General features: G+C 36.7%; 1 protein-coding gene across 2 annotated transcripts in view; it reads left to right on the forward strand.

The window, feature by feature from the left end:
• WDR35 (WD repeat domain 35) overlaps nucleotides 1-22,454 on the forward strand; it is a 57,075-nt gene that overhangs the window by 27,645 nt on the left and 6,976 nt on the right. For both annotated transcript variants that reach the window (XM_026519378.4, XM_057309248.1), the window contains exons 12-23: nucleotides 1,169-1,313; nucleotides 4,580-4,649; nucleotides 5,679-5,732; nucleotides 7,813-7,922; nucleotides 8,408-8,618; nucleotides 13,739-13,819; nucleotides 16,260-16,396; nucleotides 16,928-17,131; nucleotides 17,971-18,117; nucleotides 18,774-18,906; nucleotides 21,073-21,183; nucleotides 22,076-22,240. In XM_026519378.4, the coding sequence (XP_026375163.2) occupies nucleotides 1,169-1,313; nucleotides 4,580-4,649; nucleotides 5,679-5,732; nucleotides 7,813-7,922; nucleotides 8,408-8,618; nucleotides 13,739-13,819; nucleotides 16,260-16,396; nucleotides 16,928-17,131; nucleotides 17,971-18,117; nucleotides 18,774-18,906; nucleotides 21,073-21,183; nucleotides 22,076-22,240 (1,568 nt within the window). The remainder of the gene's footprint in view (nucleotides 1-1,168; nucleotides 1,314-4,579; nucleotides 4,650-5,678; nucleotides 5,733-7,812; nucleotides 7,923-8,407; nucleotides 8,619-13,738; nucleotides 13,820-16,259; nucleotides 16,397-16,927; nucleotides 17,132-17,970; nucleotides 18,118-18,773; nucleotides 18,907-21,072; nucleotides 21,184-22,075; nucleotides 22,241-22,454) is intronic.

The raw sequence follows: 22,454 nt of genomic DNA on the forward strand, positions 1-22,454 counted from the left end.
TTCTCTCTCTCTGTCAAATAAATAAGTAAAGTCTTGGGGAAAAAAAAACAGAGCAGATGGAAAAAAAAGTTTTATGTTCAGGAGAATATATTCCTAAATTAGGAAGGAACTTTGGAGAATTTTCTTTTCTAAATTAATGAGGAAATATAAGACATGAGATCAGAGGGAAGGATAAAGGCTCAAACCAAGCAGTAATGATAAGGGGTACAGGAGGAAGGAGTGGTATTTGATTATTCTGTTCATCAGTTAATGGACATTTGGGCTGTTTCTACTTTTTGGCTATGACGAACAATGCTGTTCTGAACGTTTAGTGTGAGCTTTTGTGTTGTGTGGACATTTGTTTTCATTTCTCTTGGGTATATACCTAGGAGCAGAGTTGGTGGGGCCTATGGTAACTCTGTATTTAACATTTGGAGAAACTGCCAAACTGTTTTTCAAAGTGGACTTAGGACTTTATTTTCCTACTATTTCTGTACATCCTTGGCAATACTTGCTATTTTCTAACTTTTTTATTCTAGCCATTATAATGGGATGGAAGTAGTATCTCATTGTGCTTTGATTTGTATTTGCTTGATGGCTAATGCAGCTGAACATCTTTTCCTTTGCTTACTGGCTCTTTGTGTATCTTCATTGGAGAAATGTCTGTTCAGATCTTTTGCCCGTTTTTTAATTGGACCATTTGTCTTTTTATTATTGAATTGTCAGAGCTCTTTACATATTCTAGAAACAATTCCTTATCATGTATCTGATTTACAAATATTTTCTTCTGTTCCGTGGGTTGTCTTTTCACTTTTCTGATGGTGTCCTTTGTAGCACAAATGTTTTTCATTTTATGAAGTCCAGTTTATCTACATTTTCTTTTGTTGCTTGTGCATTTGGTATCATATCTAAGAAACTCTTGCCTAATCCATAGTCACAAAGATTTATTCCTAAGTTTTTTTTTTCTAGGTTTTCTACAAGTTTTAGTTCTTACATTTAGGTCTTTGATCCATTTTGATGTAACATTTTTGTATAGTTCTACAAACTTTTGAGTCTTTTTGATTTCAGAGACTGTATGTGAGGTATATTGTCTGAAATGAGGAGTTGAATGCAATACTCACTGAATTCCTTTGCAGCACAAACATTCTGTGTAACTGTAACCTAATTGTCTTAATGCTCTTTTTAATAGTACCATTATTTGTTGCAATGACCAAAACTCATGTGATAGCAGCTTCAAAAGAAGCCTTTTATACCTGGCAGTATCGGGTGGCAAAGAAGCTCACAGCATTGGAAATTAATCAGATCACGCGGTCTCGAAAAGAAGGGAGAGAAAGGTATATCTTTTGATGCATGGTTTTTAGTAGCTCAACCGTATCGCATTTAAATCAGATATAGTTAATTATAAATTGTCATGCTTGAGAACTGTAAATTGTTTTGATTACTAGAAATAATATTTTTCCATTAATTTCAAAATCTTTCAAATTATTTGTTTAAATTTATCAAAATAAATGAGAGGTAGCATGTTGTAATAAAAGAAAGCCCTTGGAGATAAAGAGTGGAAATCTGTGTTTTTATAAGGAAATAGCTATTCTCACTCATCTACTCTTACCATATTAGGGTAAACCATAAATATGATTATTCAACTGAATGTCTAACCAAAGCTTCGTTCTTATGGGTTAGTGGTATACGTCTTTCCAGAAGGGTGGGGGTGATTCTAGTATCAGTCTCCATAGGAGAGGCAGGTTCTTAGACAGATATGGAGGAGGTCTTCAGGTGGGGCAAACTGGTTACTTGGCTTCTTTCTCTTGGCCTGGATTCGAGGGAGTCTGGGGTTAAGTGATAGAGGGGGCTCTACCACATAAAGAAGTTAGGAGTTAGGATGTGGGGGGATTCCCTGTAGTAAGTCTCAAGGCACAGATGCATTTACTGTGTTTTGTCAGTTATATTATCTCTGTTGATGATACTCTTTTTCCCCTTTTGTTGTTACCTTAGGCCTTTAAATAAAGCATTTTGTTGAGTGTTTTAGCTAATAACTCTTTTTAAAAAAATTTTTTTTTATTATGTTATGTTAGTCACCATACAGTACATCATTACTTTTTGATGTTGTGTTCCATGATTGTTTGTGTATAACACCCAGGGCTCCATGCAATACGTGCCCTCCTTGATACCTGTCACTGGGCTAGCCCATCCCCCCACCCGCCCTCCCCTCTGAAACCCTCAGTTTGTTTCCCAGAGTCCATAGTCTCTTGTGGTTCATTCCCCCTTCTGTTTACCTCTCCTTCATTCTTCCCTTCCTTCTATCGATCTCCCTGCTGTTCCTTGTGTTCTGCAAATGAGTGAAACCATATGATAATTGTCTTTCTCTGCTTGATTTATTTCACTTATAAGCTGAGAATTCTTAATCAGGGTGTAGGCCTGTGTTGGTGGGAGTGGACAGCAGGGGTCATATCAGATCATCTTCCCTCACACATGCTTGAGATCTTAATGCAATCTTCCCTTCCCTTTAAGACTCACTCGTGTACTAAGATAGGAGAAATGTCCCGAGTAAAAATATTTTAGATGTTGATTTCATGTCGAAGCAAAAACAAAAACAAAAACAAAAGAAACAAAAACAACCAACTAGTTGAGGGACACCTGGGTGGCTCATTTGTTATGTGTCCAACTCTTGATTATGGCTTAGGTCATGATCTCAGGGTTTTAAGACTGAGCTCTGCACTGGGCTCTGTGTTGGGCATGGAGCCTACTTAAATTCCCTCTCTCCCCGCCTCCCCCGTGCCTCCGCCTCTGCCCCACTTCTCCCTCTCTAAAACAAAACAAAACAAAACAAAACAAAACAAAACACAAAACAAAACACCGGAACAGTTGAAAAATACTGTATCTTGTTTTCTCAGTAGTTCTGAAAGTCTAAGCAGGAAGAATCTGTGGCTCTCTCAGGACAGCATGTGACAGCGGTAGCAATAATAAGCAAGAGAACCACAGTCTGCAGGGAGATCTTAGGACAAAGTTGGAACTGAAAAGTCTAGCCTCTCCATAGAGTAAGTGTCCTCTGAGAGCCAGCTAAAGATATTCTGGCTTTGAGATGGCAGCATCTCCCTCTGTTTCTATCGGGGACACACCTACTAGTTTTAATGATTGGGCAGGTTCTGTCTGGGCTTCAGTTTCCTCATCTGTAGAATATGGTGGATGGTGGTGAGAGCAGCCATCATTGATTGACTACTTCTAGTGTGCCAGATACTATAGTAAGCCTAGTCAGCACTCTTATGAATCCTGTTTCAGAGAGGAAACTAAGACATAGGAGCTTAAATTATTTGCCAAAGGTCACCAGCTGATAAGTAGAAATGGGACATAGAGCCAGGTTGATCTGGCTCTGAAACGCTTACTCAGATTGGCCTTTCTTATAGTAATCTACTTGTTTTAAGAGACAGAAGGTGGTCACATGATCTCTTGAGAGATCTCCTATTCTGACCTTTGACTTCCATTTTGTGATAATTAGAAATAGTAGCTGGATATACAATAGAAATGTATTAAAATGCAAGTACCTGGCACCTCTAAATTTATTAATTTCTTTTTTAAATATAGTTTCTTTCTGCATTTAATACATTTCTATTTAACATTCGATCTCAGTATATAGATGAAAGTACACTTATGATTTCAGTTTCACAGTGATAAAATTTCCTGATATTTTAAAGATAGAAAATGGCTTGATTTTCTTGTGACTGTATTCCATCTGTGATTTCTTGATGACCAGGCTCTGTGCATATGTGCTTTACAAACATTATTTGATTTATGCCTCTTAAAAAACCCTGCAGAAGGTTGCCCTTATTCTCCCCATGGAGAAATTGAGGCTCAGAGAGGTTAAGTAGCTTGCCCAGAGCCTCGTAGCCACTCTGTGATGTATCTTCCCTGTTCACCTCCACTCACCTTAATAATTTTCCAGCAGCCATAGAGCACCTGGCACTGTGTGTGTGAGGCACTGTGCTAGGCACCAGAGACATGGTCTTTGCCTCCAGGAAACTCCTCAACTGGTGGGAGAGACGAGTAAAGTAGTAGAGATGCTATGGTGTGAATAGTAGTATATTGAAGGTCTCAGATGGGGGAAGTCTAAAATAGTGCATCTTCATAACACAGGGAACATAGGGAATGATTCTTTATTTCAGAACAAAAATTCCATTCATTAGAGCTTCCCAAATACGTTTAAGCTTTACCTTTATTAAGCACATTGATAGAAGGGAAATTATGGTGAAATTACAGAGAAACTTAGTGTATTAGAAGTTATTTCTGGGTGATGTTCATTTGCAGAATAAGGTGAAATATCTGTTGGGGCTTAATGAAACTCATTGGAAATACGTGATTCAATGTTCAAATACGTTTTTAGCACAACTTTCAGGAACATATCACTTGCATAACTGGTAAACACCTGGTAGGTAGTTTCTACCTTTATGGGGTGGAGCTGTGTCAAGAACTGTTTAAAATAATCAGGACATTTATGTTATGTGACAGTATTCATTGGTGTCATCCAATCCTTTAATTGTTCTAGAGATTATGAAATGGTATAATCTGTACTTAGACCATCTTTGAAATTCTCTCTTTTTTCTTCCAGGATTTATCACGTTGATGATACTCCTTCTGGATCCGTGGATGGGGTGCTTGATTATAGTAAAGCCATTCAAGTAGGTGATCTTTTGAAGCAAATGTTGATAGCTGTAAATTTGGAAATACTGTAACTTTATTTTGAGATCTGAGAATTTGTTTTTATTGAATAACATCTTCTAGTACTTCTTTAAAAAAATGTCTATTCTGAAAACCTTTTTTCTAGGTGTGCTTTTTTTCTTCTGATTTTTAAAAACTTTGAAATAATTGTAGGCTCACGGGAAGTTGCACAGATAGTACATAGAACCTCTTTATCCCACTTCCCTCAATGGTGACATCTTCCGTAACTGTAGGATAACATCAAAAACAGGAAATCGATATTGGTAATGACACTGTTAACTGGACTCCCACCCGATTCCTTACGCAGTTTTCACTCGTTTTTACATGTACATGTATGTGTGTAGTTTTATGTAATCTTACCATCGGGGAGGGGCTTGCTAGTTCTCCGTTTTCGTGCTTGCTCTCCACCCCATCCCTGACCCCTGGCAACCAAGAATCTGTTTCTATCTCTAGTTTTGTCACTCTGAGAATTTTTTAAGTGAATGGAATCATGTAACATGTAACCTTTTGAAATTGGCTTTTTCTCACTAAGCATATAAGCTCTTGAGATCCATCCAGGCTTGTGCAGGGCCCTGCTACTTCCCCTCCCTCATTCTGGCATGGGCTGTCTGTCCTTCTGCTGTCTCTTCTTTTATGACTCAGCTCAGGTTTCTGCCTCCTTGTGCCCTTCTCTGTAGGTGAGATGTTCCTTCCTCTGTCGCTCTCACAACTGCTGAGCACACCTCTACTTGTATCACACTGTCCTGTCATTAGGTGTTCGGCCCGCTGTCTACCCCAGTAGGCTTTTGAGGAATCCCTGAGGGGACAGATTTTATCCGAGTGTCTCCAGTGCTTAGTTCAGTGTCTAGCACGTAGTAGGTGCTTATTAAGTAAATGTTAAGTTAATAAATACATTGAAGTATTCTTCTTGGTCAGTTGCGTACTACCTTTTTTTTTTACCAGATTAGTCATTCAATAAATATTTGTTAAAGAATAATGATTCATTTTAGGGCACCCGGGATCCGATTTGTGCCATAACTGCATCTGATAAGACACTGATCGTGGTAAGTTCGAAACAAACTGATTTGATGAATAAGAATTGTTTAAATTATAAAAATAAAGTAATATGTTTTGGATTTGAATATCATCTTGTGGGCACCTAGCTTACTAAGTCCAACATAAGAAATAAAGTTTTAAAGATTGCCTCACAAACTGTTAAGCATTTGCAAAAAGAGCTGCTTATAAAATGGGTGTCACTGTGGCCCGCTGGGGAGAATGTGACTCTGGGTCGAAGGAGCCACATGGGGTTGGCAGGTGCAGGGTGGATTGGATGCTGGTAGCAGATCTTCGAAAGCTTCCTCCTCTGTGCGGCCTGCTGTTTTGTGTTGGAGAAGGGTTTTGGCTCAGCTACTTTCATAAGACTTAAAATGAAGAGGTGCTGTGTTTGCTAACCAGTAAAGTGAAGAAGTCCAGGGCCAGTTTTTCAAATAAAATCAATGTTACAGTGTCTTTTCTTGAGCTCTGACATTTGAAAATATTAATTTTAGAACTAAATATTTACTTTAATATAGTAATGCTGGTGGAGTCATTGAATTTGAATTATGTAATTAGAGCCTTAATAGTGTGTGTTTACAGTCCTACTTACATTCTTTAGCCATTAGATAATTTTATGGGGGACAAAATCTTAAGAACATAGCATTTGTTTTTCCTCATCAGGATTTTTATAGCAGTTTCTCTTATAGAGCCTCTCGTTTTCTTTTTAGATTCTTTGCTGTATGGCAGGGTTTTGTTGTCGTCGTTGTTGTTTTAGTGTTAGTTGTGTTTCTGACATTTGCAGGAAAAAATAACATGCAACTCATATCAATCGCAAAAATTGACTGACGTAATTCCTAAATGACAGAGTCTACCTATAAGAAATGTACTCAGATAGTTTAATACCAGCCAGAAGTTTTAATGGAGAAAATATCTTCTGCATTTAAAACTGCTTTTCACCGTTGAAATGTAGAAGATTTTAGAACGATTACTTTTTCAAACCTTTGAAGCTGCAGGACCCTTTTTTTGAAAAACAAAATCTTACTTCGTACTCCAGTATGGTCAATCTTCTGAAACCTATACTTCCCTTCTATACGTTAAAAAATATTCTGCCCCTCACCCTTCCAGCCTTTCTGATGGGCCCCTCTTGAGAATCATGCTGCAAAAACATTGCCGCTCTGGTTAAAAAGGGGGGAGGGAAATGTTGGCTGAGTGGAACCTTCTGCTTTGTCCTGTTGCCATGGCCAGAGGCACAGGAGGGTTTGGAAACCACAGTTCTCTCCTGATTGTTATACCAACTGTTGATCTGTCAGCATTAAGGCTTGCACAGAGTTGCATAGTAATTTATATTGTTTTATTTTTATTTAAAAAAAATTTTTTTAAAGATTTAATTAATTTATTTGAAATAGAGAGCATGAACGGGGGAACAGAGGGAGAGGGAGAAGCCAGGCTCCCCTCTGAGCAGGGAACCCGACCCAGGACTTGATCCCAGGACCCTGGGATCACGACCTGAGCCAAAGGCTGACATTTAACGGACTGAGCCACCCAGGCGCCCCTACATTGTTTTGTTTTTAGACCATTTAAACTAATAATCATTGTATCACTGCTTTCTGATCATCTCCCTTTGCCACTAACTAGTATCAGATGGGTGGCTATAGATGAAAAATAATAGACTTTCAGTAACAACTGTTTCATATGGTGATCTTATATTGATTTTTCATATATATGAAATTTAATTCAATAAATGCTTTATATTTTAGCTTTTCGTGTACCCTGCATATTCACCTAGACAACAACTGTTAAATAACCCTTATTATTTCTTCCTTGTGATGTAAGCATTTATGTATTATGGAACCGCTAGGTTTCTGACTTCTTTCTGGAATGCTACATGAAAAAAAAATAGATCATCTTCAGCCACTTTTGAAAGGGTTTTAATTAAATTAGGAGATACATATGTAATCAGTAATGTGATTTAGTATTAGAATTGGGAATTAGTTATGACACCATCACTTTGGTTTTGGAAACAAATATATGAACATATAGAGAGACCTGTATTTGTAATTTAATTTCATTATGTAAATATGCTTTAATAATCAAAAGTAATTTCCATAGGGTCGTGAATCTGGCACCATTCAGAGATATAGTCTTCCTAATGTTGGTTTAATTCAAAAATATTCCCTTAATTGTCGAGCCTACCAGTTATCCTTGAATTGCAACTCTAGGTAAGTCTGAAAATTCTCCTCATGCAGTTGTTGGGTTTAGAACTTACCAGTTGGGATTGTTGGATTTATGTAATAAATACAAAGATGTGTATTTGTTTTTAACTTGTCTTATAGTTCAGTGTGATTTTACTATACTATATTTCTATTTAGATAGTTGTATTGATTATACTGTGTTTAGGTGTTTTTCTCTAATTGGGCAAAATATAGAAATTCCAATGTAATACTTTAAATTGTTTGCATGTCAGTTTCTTTAATTCCTTTGGATACTTTTTCCTTACAAGGAAGCAAAATGGAGAGTAGTCCATGTCTTCTATCAAATTTGTAAAAAATTGTTTAACACTAGCTATTTCTTTAAAGCCATTTCTGCCTTCTTCCAGATTCAGATGAACTGATTTTGCAGACGAACTGTAACAGGTAATTATGTTTGCGATTGCCGATCGTCATTTTACAATTTTGTCTCCCTTCTCCACCGTCATTATTTGTAGTCGTCTGGCTGTCATCGACATCTCAGGAGTTCTCACTTTCTTTGACTTGGATGCTCGGGTAACAGACAGCACAGGACAGCAGGTCATTGGCGAGTTGTTAAAACTGGAGCGGAAAGATGTCTGGGATATGAAGTGGGCCAAAGATAACCCAGATCTGTTTGCCATGATGGAGAAGACAAGAATGTATGTTTTCAGAAACTTGGATCCTGAGGTAAGCACAAGAGAGGAGCGTTAGCAGTACATAAGTAACGAGCCAGGTAGTGAAACCTGGCTATTTTACTTGTGTTTCCTTAAGAGGTTTGTTGGTGTTGGTTGCGTGAATTTCTGAAAATAAATAGAGACATCTCTGTGGAATTAAAACATATTTGGTCTTAAGTGGGAATAATCCTGATTCTTTAAATATTCTCTGCTTTCTCTGAGAGGTACTTCCCAAGCGTTTATCTGTTCCTTTTAAAAGATGGAGCCATGGTCTCTAAAATATAGTCTTTATTTTTTCCTTGTCAGAAAGTTAAGAAAAAAAGAAAATCAGTAGTAACATTTACCAAAATTGCTTAGAACAACCTAATCAAAAAAATGTGGTTTTGAAATTGCTTTGTGCTTTTATTCTCTTTTGCCTCTCCATCCACCTTGATCTGTGCCTCCTTGGTCTTATTTGTACTCATATCAACTCTGTCAGCCACGAATCCTGGTCTTTCTCACCCTGCTAACTTTATGAATATGCACGCGTGGACTGATTACTCTCTCTGGAGTATCAGGAAGCCCCTTGCTCACTAATTGTAAAGTTATATTTTGATATTCTACTTGCCACTCACATCAGCTAATTTTTAAGCTTGGAATTTTCCTGTCACTTGGTCTGCTCTGCATCAACTGTTAGCATTTGTGTTAAGGAAATTTCAAATAATTTGAGTGGTAGCCTAATCAAAACGTCATTGAAATAAATCTTTTATGCAATTTTTGAATAATTAACGGATTTTTAGTTCGGAATTTTCTGTATGCTTGCTGTACCCAAGAAATGTAAACAATAAGAGAGAAGTTGATAAATGCTGGATGTCATTAATTGATGTGTGGATTTACAGTTTCCTTTTTGGAAAGAAATTGCATGCTTGGACTCCTGAGGTGCCAAAGATCTTCCAGAGTAATTTATTTAGTGGTAAACTATTTGTCCGTTTAACATCCTAAATTATTTTCACATTTCCCCATTTTGGCTCTACTCAGGATCTCTGGGTTGGGAAATGACCTGATATAAATGGCTCTCAAAGGCTTTGTTAAAGCTTTTAGGAGTCTTAAGGATCTTTGTAATTTTTAGTCCTTGAGTATGGTTGAAAGGAAAGGCATTCAGGGCTGCTGCATTTGACCTGTAAGCAGGGTCTTCTAGCAAGGGTCCAAGGGAAGTTTGATGCTTGCCACAAAACAAGTGTGAAAATTTGACAGGTAACCACAGGTTAACCGTGAGAATGGGAGAGGAATACTTTCTGAATGTTGGGGTCCTTTTTCCGTCGTTGGCCCCGTGTGTACTAAGTCGGGAATCATATGGCTGGACGAGTGAGAGTGTTGTGCCTGGCTGTTCATAATGTGTGTGTAGCACACACGCTCGGTCTAGCACCAGGGGGAAGAGACATCTTGGTCTGGCGCGAAGTGCTTCTTAAGTAGTTTTAACAGAGCAGCCTTTTTTTTTTTTTTTTTTTTTTTTTTGAGTTTGTTTTCTGGCTTGGCGAGTAATTCTGTTGGCTTTAGAGCTAGATGAATTTCTTTCAACCTTACCACTGACTGGATTTCTTTATAAACCCTGCTGTTTTTCATTCATGAGGACACTGGCTGGCTGTGATCCCTGCTTGGTTAGTTCCTCTGCTGTTCATTCCTGTAGCTGCTTATTGACTGATCGTGTAAGGACACGCTCTTCAAAACCGAATTTACTGGGACTGCCGTAGGACGTCATATTCTTTTATTATTCAGGACATAGGCTAGCATTTGACAGTTAATACTGAGTATATTTTTATCCCTTTGAGCGTTGTTATGAATTCTAGATTCATACCTTTCTTTAAGCTGTAAAGTTTGCTTTAGATTATAAGTGAAAAAGGGGTGCCATTTGTATGTGACATTGTAATTCACTGATAAAGCACACTTTCTTTGAGAATTTGGAAATCACTATTTAATGTTGATATTTCGTGCTTGATCATTTTTGTCTCCAGTGACCCTCTCAAGGTCCTGATTCAGCTTTTCTAGTCTTTTTCTTGGATCTTCTCTCTCATTGATGCTATTTCATATTCATATTTCTTTCATACCTCATAATTTTGTCACTCACCCTCTCATTTTTATACACTTCTTTACCAAACAAGGGGCTTCCAAACTTTTGAATCTATACTTCATATGTGTGTAATTATTTATTTAGAAATTATATACATGACCTACCATATTAATACAAGTACATTATGAATCATGTCCCTGAAATAGCAATTTTAAAAGAATGAGAAAAAAAATAACAGGAAGTAAACTTTATTTTAAAATGTCATATTATGGTTCATGCTACGATTAGCTAGTGTCTCAAGCATAATGCACACTTTATAGAGTGTGGAATTATTAACTTAGAAACATCCCATGTTTCAGACAGTCTTCTTGATAATTTCCATTTTTTAACTGACTTTTTGTCAGCCCTGACTAAACTGTCATTGCTTTCACTTTGTAATGTGGCTAACCCTGGAATCTGTGTCGGGAGTAAGGAAGGTGACTGTTCTGCCTCATCTTGTTTGCTTGTGCTTGCATTATTAATATTCCGCTAATTCACAAATTCTTTGCAGGAAGATTTTGAAACCACATGTCCAATTTATGAGGGTTAGCTAAAAATTAGATACTCTAGTCTCTAAATCCTCTTCACTAGGTATGTACAAACTTCAGTACGTCACAATACGCTGTAATCGAGGGGATAAGCACTTCAGGATACTTGTTATATTGTATGTGTTCTGAGACCTTTTGACTCATGTACTGAATAAGAGTACTTAATATAGTGTAGATTAGTGAAATTTTAAATACTTTCTTGATAAAAATAAATTTCTTAGGTACTACGTAGGGGAGTGTGTCCTGCTTTTGTCAACCACTGGTCTAAAACTTCATATTCAGTTGAAATGTGGATGGATATCTAGTGAATTTTGGAAAATAAAGAGAATTAGTTGAGATCATTCAGGCAGAAGTTGGTTGACATTTTAAAATCTGAATTACACAAATATTTGCATATTTTCTTACGTGCCAATAATCATAGATTATTTTGGAAACTCTTAACTTTTGATCTGTCCTCCTACCTGTATTTTCTTCTATTCTCTTTATTTTTGGTATAACTTTTTAGCCACACATCATCTTTTATGACGTTACCTTTTGGCTACCTTGCTTTGTTTTTTATCTAGCCAAAAATAAAACAATTTCTAATGGTAAACATTTTTATACAGGTATATTTGGATACATGTAGTATCAAATAATTCAAGTGTACAAAGGCCTCTAGAATTTATAAGAAGTATGTCATTATGTTCTTTCTTTCTTTTTTTTTTTTTTTTAAAGGTTTTATTTATTTATTCGACAGAGATAGAGACAGCCAGCGAGAGAGGGAACACAAGCAGGGGGAGTGGGAGAGGAAGAAGCAGGCTCATAGCGGAGGAGCCTGATGTGGGGCTTGATCCCGTAACGCCGAGATCACGTCCTGAGCTGAAGGCAGACGCTTAACCGCTGTGCCACCCAGGCGCCCCATGTTCTTTCTTTTTTTTTTTTTTATTTTTTATTTTAATAATGATTTTTTATTATATTATGTTAGTCACCGTACAGTACATCCCCGGTTTTCGATGTAAGGCTCGATGATTCATTAGTTGTGTATACCATGTTCTTTCTTTTTGAATTAAATTTTGTTCTGATCCTCTCTGTTCATTGCTCATAAAGGCATATTATTTGCCTTTACATAGTACAATTTTTTAAGAAATAAAGGGATTTTGTAAAATTTTCTAGTATAATCAACAATTTTTACTTTTTAAAAGAAAATCATCACTTTAAGACTCAATGAACTCATATAATGTATATACAAGAGCCTTATTCTTAAACTTTGACATACTAGGGGTGCCTGGGGGTGGCACAGCGGTTAAGCGTCTGCCTTCGGCTCAGGGCATGATCCCGGCGTTGTGGGATCGAGCCCCACATCAGGCTCCTCTGCTATGAGCCTCCTCCTTCCTCTACCACTCCCCCTGCTTGTGTTCCCTCTCTCGCTGTCTGTCTCTATCTCTGTCAAATAAATAAATAAAATCTTTGAAAAAAAAAAAAACTTTGACATACCGAAACTAAATTTAATTCAATTTTTACCTGTAATTTCCATCTTTTTAGTATCTTCCTATTATAATTTTTGTAGTTTCTATCATATGAAGAGCTAGGTTTCAGAGTTATAAATTCAATATGTTGTTTCCTTTGGATTTTGCTTACTTTCTGTTTCATGATATACATATACACGCATATTTTTAAAATATTACATTCTGGTATTATTTCCATTACCAGACATTAACTTATCCTTTCTACAGCATTCTTGGAGGTAGTAAGTATATTGAGAGTTTAATTCTTTTTGTTTACATAATGTTTACACCTACTTTTTCTACCAGGGATTTAGGGCAGCTGCTTTACGTGGTCATATGCATTTACTACACTATTTCTATCAGCCTGTGTAACACTAGGATAAGAGACAGACCTGTAACAGACTTGTGCATTTACATATTGGCAAATTAAGTCTTCTTATATAGAAAATCTATCAGGAATGCTCTCTGGCTAATGTTACAGAGGATGGACTTGTCCGTATGGTACAAGGTTTCTTTGACCTATGTACTTACATACAAATAGAGTGTTTGTCAGTTTTATTAAGAATTAAGTTTAATGTTGCATTGCATGAATAAGAATTATCTAGTGGCATTAGGAGCTTTTGGATTGAGAAAAATTGGACTGATATTAGATGCTATTCAGGAATTAATATTGATTACATAAGGTATAATAGTAATGTGACCATGTAAAGAACATCTATTTTTTTCTTAAGAACAGCTTTATCTTTTAGAAATATGTACTGAAATATTTAGGGGTGAAATGTCATGATGTCTATAAACTTACTTGATTTACTTTAAAATATTTCAGCCAAAAAATTGGCTAACGCATATTTAACAAAATATTAATAATTATTTAGATGATGGGCATATGGGTGTTAATGACATTCTTTCTACGTTTCTGTTGGTTTGAAAATGTTGATAATAAAATATAAAATCATATATTAAAGGAAGGAAAATTTTGTAGAATTTAACATAACATTTGTTTTTATCTTTAAAGGAGCCCATTCAGACTTCTGGATATATTTGTAACTTTGAGGATTTAGAAATTAAATCTGTTCTTTTGGATGAGATACTGAAGGTAATTCTTAAAAAGCAACTCTATTTCTGTTGCTGGCTTGGCTGGGATTTATTTTTTCACCAGGCAGTATAGTGTCCCTGTTAGGAATGTGGATTGACTCTGCTCTGTCACTTGCAACACTTTTAGACAGGTTCCTTCACCTTTTTGAGCCTCATTTTCCTTTCTTGTTTACGAGCCTCAATTTTTTGCCTCTATAAAATGGTGATAATGATAGTACCTATCATACAGGATTGTTATTGTGTAAGGTGTTGTGTAAAAAGCACCACAGTGCTAGAATCAAGAGCTCAAAAATGGTAGCTAGTTGTTGTTGTCATTGTTTTTATATTATCAACAGAGGAACTGAAGAAATATTTGATAATTTAGTGTTTTGTAGTTCTAGGATATTTGAGTAACTTTTTTTTTTTTTTTGCACGGCCACTATCCTATTTTTTTTCAGGCTTTATAAAATAATCCATTTCTGATGCCAGATATCTTTTTGAACCCCTACTTTGGCCTTCTTTGACCATTTTTTGAGAATTTCTTTCTCTAAGAATATATTGAAAAGAGTTTTACCTTCATTTTATACAAAGCATTTACTTTTTCTGTGTACTTCATCCAGTTCTCTGGAATTGGGGTAGTAGCTTTTTACATTTCCAAAGTTAGTTGCAGTTTGTAGCATGTTTTCATGTTTTGGTTTGATGTATACATTGTAGGCCTTTTATTATGAACCTGTTTTGTTTTGTTTTCCTTGAGAAATTTCTTGGAGGACTAAAGCAGAAAGAATGCAAAAGGAAAAAAGGAAGTTCACTCAATTTACGTTTACTAAAGTATCTTTCATAAGAGGTGTTCATTTGTCATTTGTCATTATGGATCACTGTTCATTGGTCATTACAGCCATGCCTGGTAGATATTACACAGACCTCATTTTTAGATGAAGAAGGCTCTTAGTGAGTAAAGTGATTTATCAAAAGTTCATCTGTTCATTGACTCAGGAAATGTTTACTGGCAGTCCGTAAGACACAGTTCCTGGCCTCAAGTAGAGCGGTTGGGGAGATAGACAAGAAATTCAGTGACCAGACAAGGCGTGGGGTGCTGTAGTTTGTTTGGCAGACGTAGCCCTTCAGAGGTCTGCAGCGAGAGCGCACTGGTCAGTTCCGAGACTGAGTAATGTGAGTAGTACAACCAGGTATTGTGCTAGATGTTTGATGTGTTATCTCATTTAATCCTCACAACTCTAGGAAGTAAGTTTGATTACTGTCTTCATTGGTTCAGGTGAAGAATGTGAGGCTTGGAGAGATAAACTGGTTTGCCATTGACACCCAGTTAGCAGGAGGCAGAGACATGATTTGACTCCAAGCCATCTGGCTTCAAAGCTGGTGTGTGTAATGGGTAGCACTGGCAGAAATGAAGAAGGGGAACGGTGATGGGGGAGGTTGGCCCAGGTTATAAGAGGCCTTGTGTACCTTCTGTGGAGTTTGGACCACATCCTGGAGTCATTGGGGGCGTAAAGCAGGAGAGTGACGTGATTGGGTTTCTATTTGGGGAAGGTGGCCTTGGCTTCCTGGGTGGGCACGGGAGGGGGGCTTATAGCAGGTTTTAGAAAGAGTTGTCACATAGCCAGTGAGCAGTGGAATTAGGATTTAAGTTTAGGTCTGTTTGAATCCAAACCTCATGCTCTTTCCATACTACTTTCTACCTTGTGCCAGGGATTTCCCGGAGAAATTTTAGCTTCTGAATGCAACGGTTTAGTTGCAGGGTAAGGAGGGGCACACGCAGCTCAGCTCTGGCAGCCATTGCTGTTTTTTCTAATTTTCTCCTATGCTTCACCTTTTCTTTGCTTGGAATATGTAGGATACTGGCGAGTTTGTTATAACTCTTTTCTCTGCGCATTAGCTAGTTCTTTCCTGCAAGGCTGGCCTTCAAAAAAGATTTTTTTTTTTTTTTGGAGGGGTCAGCTTGCAAAATTAAGAAAAGGGAAGAAGTGATGAAAACTAGCCCCTTTTCTTTCATTTGCGTGTGTGCTGCAGAGCAGCACAAGGAGCCGCAGTCTCATTGCCCCTGGCAAGGAAAGAGTGGATGAAGGAGTGAAGGGGTAGAGGCCCCGCACACGTGTTTTCTGCTCTGGTGGAAGCTGCAGCACTTTGGGCAAGAAGAGAATAGTAGCTCTTGGGGACACGACATGTAAGCTGAGGGAAACGAGGCTGCATAATTATAAGAGACCCCTTCTTCCACCACTGCCTTTTCCCCATGGGCAGCCTCATAGCCTCCGGAGGAACTTCATTTGTGGGTTGTGGGTGTTTTCCAGACAGCTTGAAAGACCCACACATTGGAATAGCTTTTCTTCCCATGTTGGTTTACAAGGTGTTGCAGTTCTGGGTGTGTGCACGTCTGTTTTACTGTAAAAAAAGGAACACTCTAAAGGCAGCCAGTTGACTTTCTGACTTTTCATGTTTGCTTTTAGAATCCCGAACATCCAAACAAGGATTATATAATTAACTTTGAGATTCGGTCCTTGCGAGATAGTCGAGCCTTGATTGAGAAGGTTGGAATTGAAGATGCATCTCAGTTCATAGAGGACAATCCACACCCCCGACTTTGGTATTTAAAAATAAAAAATCTGGGGCGCCTGGGTAGCGCAGTCGTTAAAGCGTCTGCCTTCAGCTCAGGGCGTGATCCTGGCGATCCGGGATCGAGTCCCACATCAGGCTTTTCCGCTATGAGCCTGCTTCTTCCTCTCCCACTCCCCCTGCTGTGTTCCCTCTCTCGCTGGCTGTCTCTCTGTCACATAAATAAATAAAATCTTTAAAAAAATAAAAAAGTAAAAAAATAAAAAATCTTCCCCAAATGACTAGTGTATGCTTTGAAAGTCTCAGCTCTATTGTTCCCCACTCTCGTGGTAGCCTTCATGGGGGTAGATATCCATTCTTGCTCTTCTTTTTAAAATACAGAAATTCATTTTAGGTTTGGAAGTACTCAAAATGAGCATAAAATTAAGTGAAACACGTATAAATGTGTTAATCGCTTCCCACCATGTTTGACTGGAAACAATAGGTATAGTGATTGAATTCTGGTTCAGGACTTGTTTATCAATAATTGCAATAAGATTTTCTGTTTCTCTTTGTAATAAAGGCGCCTACTGGCTGAAGCAGCTCTTCAGAAGCTGGATTTGCACACTGCAGAGCAAGCATTTGTACGCTGCAAAGATTACCAAGGCATTAAGTTTGTGAAGCGTCTGGGCAATCTGCAGACTGAGTCCATGAAGCAGGCCGAGGTTGCTGCCTATTTCGGCAGGTTTGAAGAGGCCGAAAGAATGTATCTTGATATGGACAGAAGGTGAGTCATGAAGGTACAGGCAGTCTGAAGTATTTTGGCATTCGTGATCTGTTTGTACAAATGAAGAAAGTACAGTAGTCTAAATGTATCATACCATTTCTTTAGAAAATAATTTCAGTTTGGATTACCAGCTGAATATTCCACATGTCCTTCATTAATTTACGTTTTGTAATTTGGAGGCAGTTTTCTTTTCTGTTTTTACATATATTAATGGCTGGCCATGGATTTTTTTTCATTTGGTAGGAGAAAAATATAAGACTTCAGAGACTAGGGGCTTTTATCCTTTATTACATTGCTCAATATTTGGGTTATCTTTTTTCATTTAGGCCTGTATTTAACTTTCTGTTGTCAAGGAGCATGAAATAAAAATGAACAGTATTTAGGGATTGATTTTTATTACTCTGTTCATTTTTGATTTATATAAAATAATGTATGAACCTCATTTCAGCTGTAAGCATTATGTCTAATTTTTATTAATATTACTTGTACTTCCAGGAGATCCCTAATACAGCCTAAACCCTGAAAAGAAAGATAAAACCAAATGTGTTTACATGTGTGATTTTTAAATAAGCCTGATTATGTCTACGAAATTGATGAAAAGAAGGGATTATTATTTAAATCATTATTTTGCTAGGAAAATTGGAATTCTAGGAAAATAAGAGGCGGGAAATATTTGGTTTTCCCCATTGCCTCTTTCCTGGTTAAGTTTCTAAAATGTTTGGAGAGGTACATTGTCAGTTCATTGCTGTGTATCCTAGTTCCCTAGAATTGAGCCTAGCACGTGGTAGGCAGTTGTTAAATTATTTGTCGAATGAATGAATAGATGCCATCGTTTGTAGAGATCTTGCTATTGGCCTTCGGCTGAAATTGGGAGATTGGTTTAGAGTACTCCAGCTCCTGAAAACTGGATCTGGCGATGCAGATGACAGTCTCCTAGAGCAAGCCCACAATGCCATCGGAGACTACTTTGCTGATCGACAAAAATGGTAGGTAACCTACGTGGACCACCTTCTCCATTCATGCGGCATGTATGAGTAATTCCCTATTATGCAATGCTGGGAAAATTGAAGGCCATCCTCCTGGATCCTAAAATTCAAAACAGCTTTAGATGAACACTGGGGAGCGATAGATCCTTAGATAAGTGCTGTAAAACTTTGGAGTTTCCATACTCACAAAATGTGTGCCTAGCTTCAGGCAGCTTTCTACTGTTTAAGACCACAGTGTGCATTTCAAAGACATTGTATGATTTATTTCTGAAGAAGGTAAGAAAAGCATTTTATATTTGCTTGTTTTATTGTAGATTATTTTCAGATCACTGACTTGTATTCTGAAGTTTTCATTTTGATCAGTATGCTTATTTATTTACGTCAGCGTTTGGAAGTACAACTGTGTATCAGATTGCAACAATATTTCTTAAGAATATCCAAAGAATGTTGCAACTGAAGGATGCTTCACAGTCTTTAGATGCCCCCCCCCCCCCCCCCGCCCAATTTATATGCTTCAAAGACATAATGTAACTGAAGGTGGTAACTAGAGTAATACTAGTAATTCTAATGAAGGAACATTTGTGGTGACAATGCTTATTTACCAGGAGATTCACATTCGTCTTAAAAGCTTTTGCTTTTTTTTTACTTTTCTATAGGTTGAATGCTGTACAATATTATGTACAAGGCCGGAACCAGGAACGTCTAGCTGAATGTTATTATATGTTGGAAGATTATGAGGGTTTGGAGAATCTTGCCAGTTCACTTCCAGAAAACCACAAGTTGCTTCCAGTGGGTATTATAAATTTTAGTTTTTAGAGTTGTTAGGTTATTTTATAAGGTTTTTATGTTACAGTCAGGAAATATCCTCTGCCACAAAGAAAATTTAAAATGAATCTGTAATCTTGTAGTTTCTTAGATGTGGAATGATACTTTTAATTATTAAAACAATATGTCAATATTACAGAATATTTGAAAATGGAGGGAAAATTAGCCATATTCCCACTACTTTAACATGTTCACAATCTACTGTAGTCTTATCAGTTTGATAAAATTGCTTTTAAAGTTAGCTGAACACATGAAATGTTTCCAGTTAAAATGATATCTTGTCAGAGATTTGCTTCAAAATGATCCAAGCTGGGTCTGGGGATTAGTGTGTATGTATGTTTTTGAAATTTGCTATAACAAAAGTTTAAAAAGATAGCTTGACTTTTATTAGGTTATATTAACAATTAAGTAATGTTAAAAAAAGAGAAAAAGAGTTTTCTGGAACTTTGTTTTGAATGTTCTTTTTAAGCGTCTTAATTGTTGAATGATGTTAATGAGTTTATATTTTATTTGTTTCATCTAAAATGTAAATCACTGAGTTGTATAATACCTGTAGAGTTAGCATCTCTCCACTGCAGGGTCTGGACATATGTCAGTTGTGAGTTCTACCACAGAAATTTTGTCAATTAATAGGTGAATGAATAGTAGAATTCTGATAATTCGGTTTTCTCTAATGTGAATCAGAGCAGTTATCCCTGTAATAATGGCATTACGGGTACCTTTATTCTTAGTCCTGTGCTTTCTTGAGTAGGAAAGAAACCGAAATTACTTATAACCCTGGCTATTGGGACAGTGTATCCTATATTAATGTTATCTATTAGGTGTGTCTGATGATGCAGAAAAGAATGTTGCTATGGAATATCCAGAAAAGTATTATTACTGAATAAATACTAAGTAGTTATATCTATAATAATAATTAAATAACTAAAATGATTAAAAAGTTTTAGTAGTGCAAATTTTAAATCAAGTTTTTGGAGGGCTTTAATAATATGGTAAAATATGGTAAAATTTAATTTTTTTAGTATTGCAAACTTTAAAAATTAAGTTTTTGGAGGATTTTTTAGTAATATGGTAAAATGTACATAATATTTAAGTGGGAAATTCAGGGTGTGCAGAACTATATATAATATGATCACAATACATACAGCAACTCACACATACATATAGATTCATAGGACAAAGATGTTAGGAAATCACATCAGACTGTTGAGATAGATTTCCTATGGGTAGTAAGATTATGAGTAACTACAGTTTTGTGCTTTCTAACTTTTCCTTCCTTCCTTCCTTCCTTCCTTTCTTTCTTTCTTTCTTTCTTTCTTTCTTTCTTTCTTTTTCTTTCTTTCTTTCTTTCTTTCTTTCTTTCTTTCTTTCTTTCTTTCTTTCTTTCTTTCTTTCTTTCTTTCTTTCTACCATGAGAATGTGTTACTTTATAACCAGGAAAATACAAATATTACTTTTAAAAAGATAATTGGATCCAAAATGTACTTTTATGGTTTTCCCAAAATACTTTAGAAGTGAGGGTGGGGAGAGAAAACCTCTAGGCAAGTAGATACTCAGAAAGAAAAAGAAAATTGATTTTCTGAAAGTGGAGAGTAAGCCACATGGGTACGGTCGGTTTTTGTTGTGGTCTCTCTCCTCACCCCACCCCGCGGGGGAGCTGGATCCTGCTCCCTAAACTAACGAATGGCCAGCTTGTCTGGGGCGTGTCTTTGGAGAGGTCCGTGAGAGCTCTGTGAATGTAAGATTCCCCTTAAGCCTCTAACGATGACCACTGATCATACCATTGGTTGCCCTAAATGTTTTTTTCACACACTACTATGGAGTTTGTTTCCGAACTTGACATTTCTGTAAAGTTGCTACTGTACTGGGAGAAGACAAGAGTGGCGTATGTTCAGGACCCGGTTAAAAATCAAGTCTGTGGCGTGAGCCAGCGAAACACTGGCTTTATAGAAAATGATGCCTTAGCCTCCTTTCTGGTTTGTAGTCTCTGTCCCTGTGTATGTTTTAACGAAAAATGACTGTAACCACCAGTACATTTAATATTCATATGTCCCTATGGAGTTTTATAAATGAAAATGTAAGTGATTCCCTTGGTCTCTGAAATCTGAGAGTCATGTTCTGTCCTTACAGGAAATAGCCCAGATGTTTGTAAGGGTTGGAATGTGCGAACAAGCAGTGACTGCATTTTTGAAATGTAATCAGCCAAAGGATGCAGTGGATGCCTGTGTGCATCTCAACCAAGTAAGGAACTGAGCGTTAAAGTCCCCGTTCATCCTTTTCGCCTGTTGCCCGTGTAGGGTTGAGGTGAATTTTGTGAAAGGAGCTAGATACTCTCTTACTTTGCTGAGGACCTAGAAAATGTTGGAGTTTGCACTTACCTCTTGAAGTGCTGCCATTAAGGGTGACCGCTCATAACTAACTCAATATGGGGACAAACCCTGTGCTTCTAGTCTGGCAAGTTTTTGTCTGGAAGTAATTTCATAATCTTCTGTATTTTATTAGGGTTTTGTTTCCAAAGAAGGACTAGTTAATGGTCATTGCAAGAGGAAGGATTTGAGTTACCTTATCAATATTTATTTTGGCAAATCTGTTTTCCTGTCTCTTTATAGAAAACATATATTTGATATTTTTAAGAGTTGGAATTTAACGAAAGGTAAAGTGCAGAATTGTGGAAATTGCTGAATATCAGCGTATTCCTTTAAGTATTGAAGTATTTTATAAAGCTCCATTGGCTTTTTTAAATAACTTTTAAATGTTAAATCTGATAGGACATTTTCTCAACTGAAATTGCATGTTTTGTTTTACTATAAGCAAATGTAGCTTTCTCTCACTCCTTGCTGGTCTGAAATTGAATTATAATATTGTGATTATAAACTTTCAAGTTTTCCTTTTCCGATGTACGTCTTAAGCAAATCAAAGTCTTACATCATTTAATCATTTTGATACATGTTTAGCTTATAAACTTATAATTGCTCTGATTTTAATTAAATTTATTTTAAAAAACATACACTAGTTTTTAAATTTTGATGTAGGGTTATTTATTACTATAAACTGAAAGCTTTATTGTTTGAATTTTATGACTTCTGTGAGTGTAAGTGCTTGGGAAACTGAATGGTGTATTTTTTCCCCCTAGTGGAACAAAGCTGTTGAATTGGCTAAAAATCACAGTATGAAAGAAATCGGATCCCTGTTAGCGAGGTATGCATCTCATTTATTGGAAAAGAATAAAACTCTTGATGCCATAGAACTCTATCGGAAAGCCAACTACTTTTATGATGCTGCTAAACTGATGTTTAAGGTAATAAAATAATCCTCTTGAGTATTTGGTATGTTCTAGTTACCAGTGTTGTGTATTAAAGAACACATTTTCTATTTTCTTGGAAAACAAATACTTGGCATAGCAAAATCCCTCTAGTTTCATTACCTCTATAGCTATGCATTATCTTAGTATTATTACCTTTTACTACAAAGGCTGTTTATTAATGTCAGTACCTTATCAATACCTAAACAAT

Source organism: Ursus arctos, unplaced genomic scaffold, assembly GCF_023065955.2.
Source record: "Ursus arctos isolate Adak ecotype North America unplaced genomic scaffold, UrsArc2.0 scaffold_8, whole genome shotgun sequence".
Classification (NCBI taxonomy): domain Eukaryota; kingdom Metazoa; phylum Chordata; class Mammalia; order Carnivora; family Ursidae; genus Ursus; species Ursus arctos.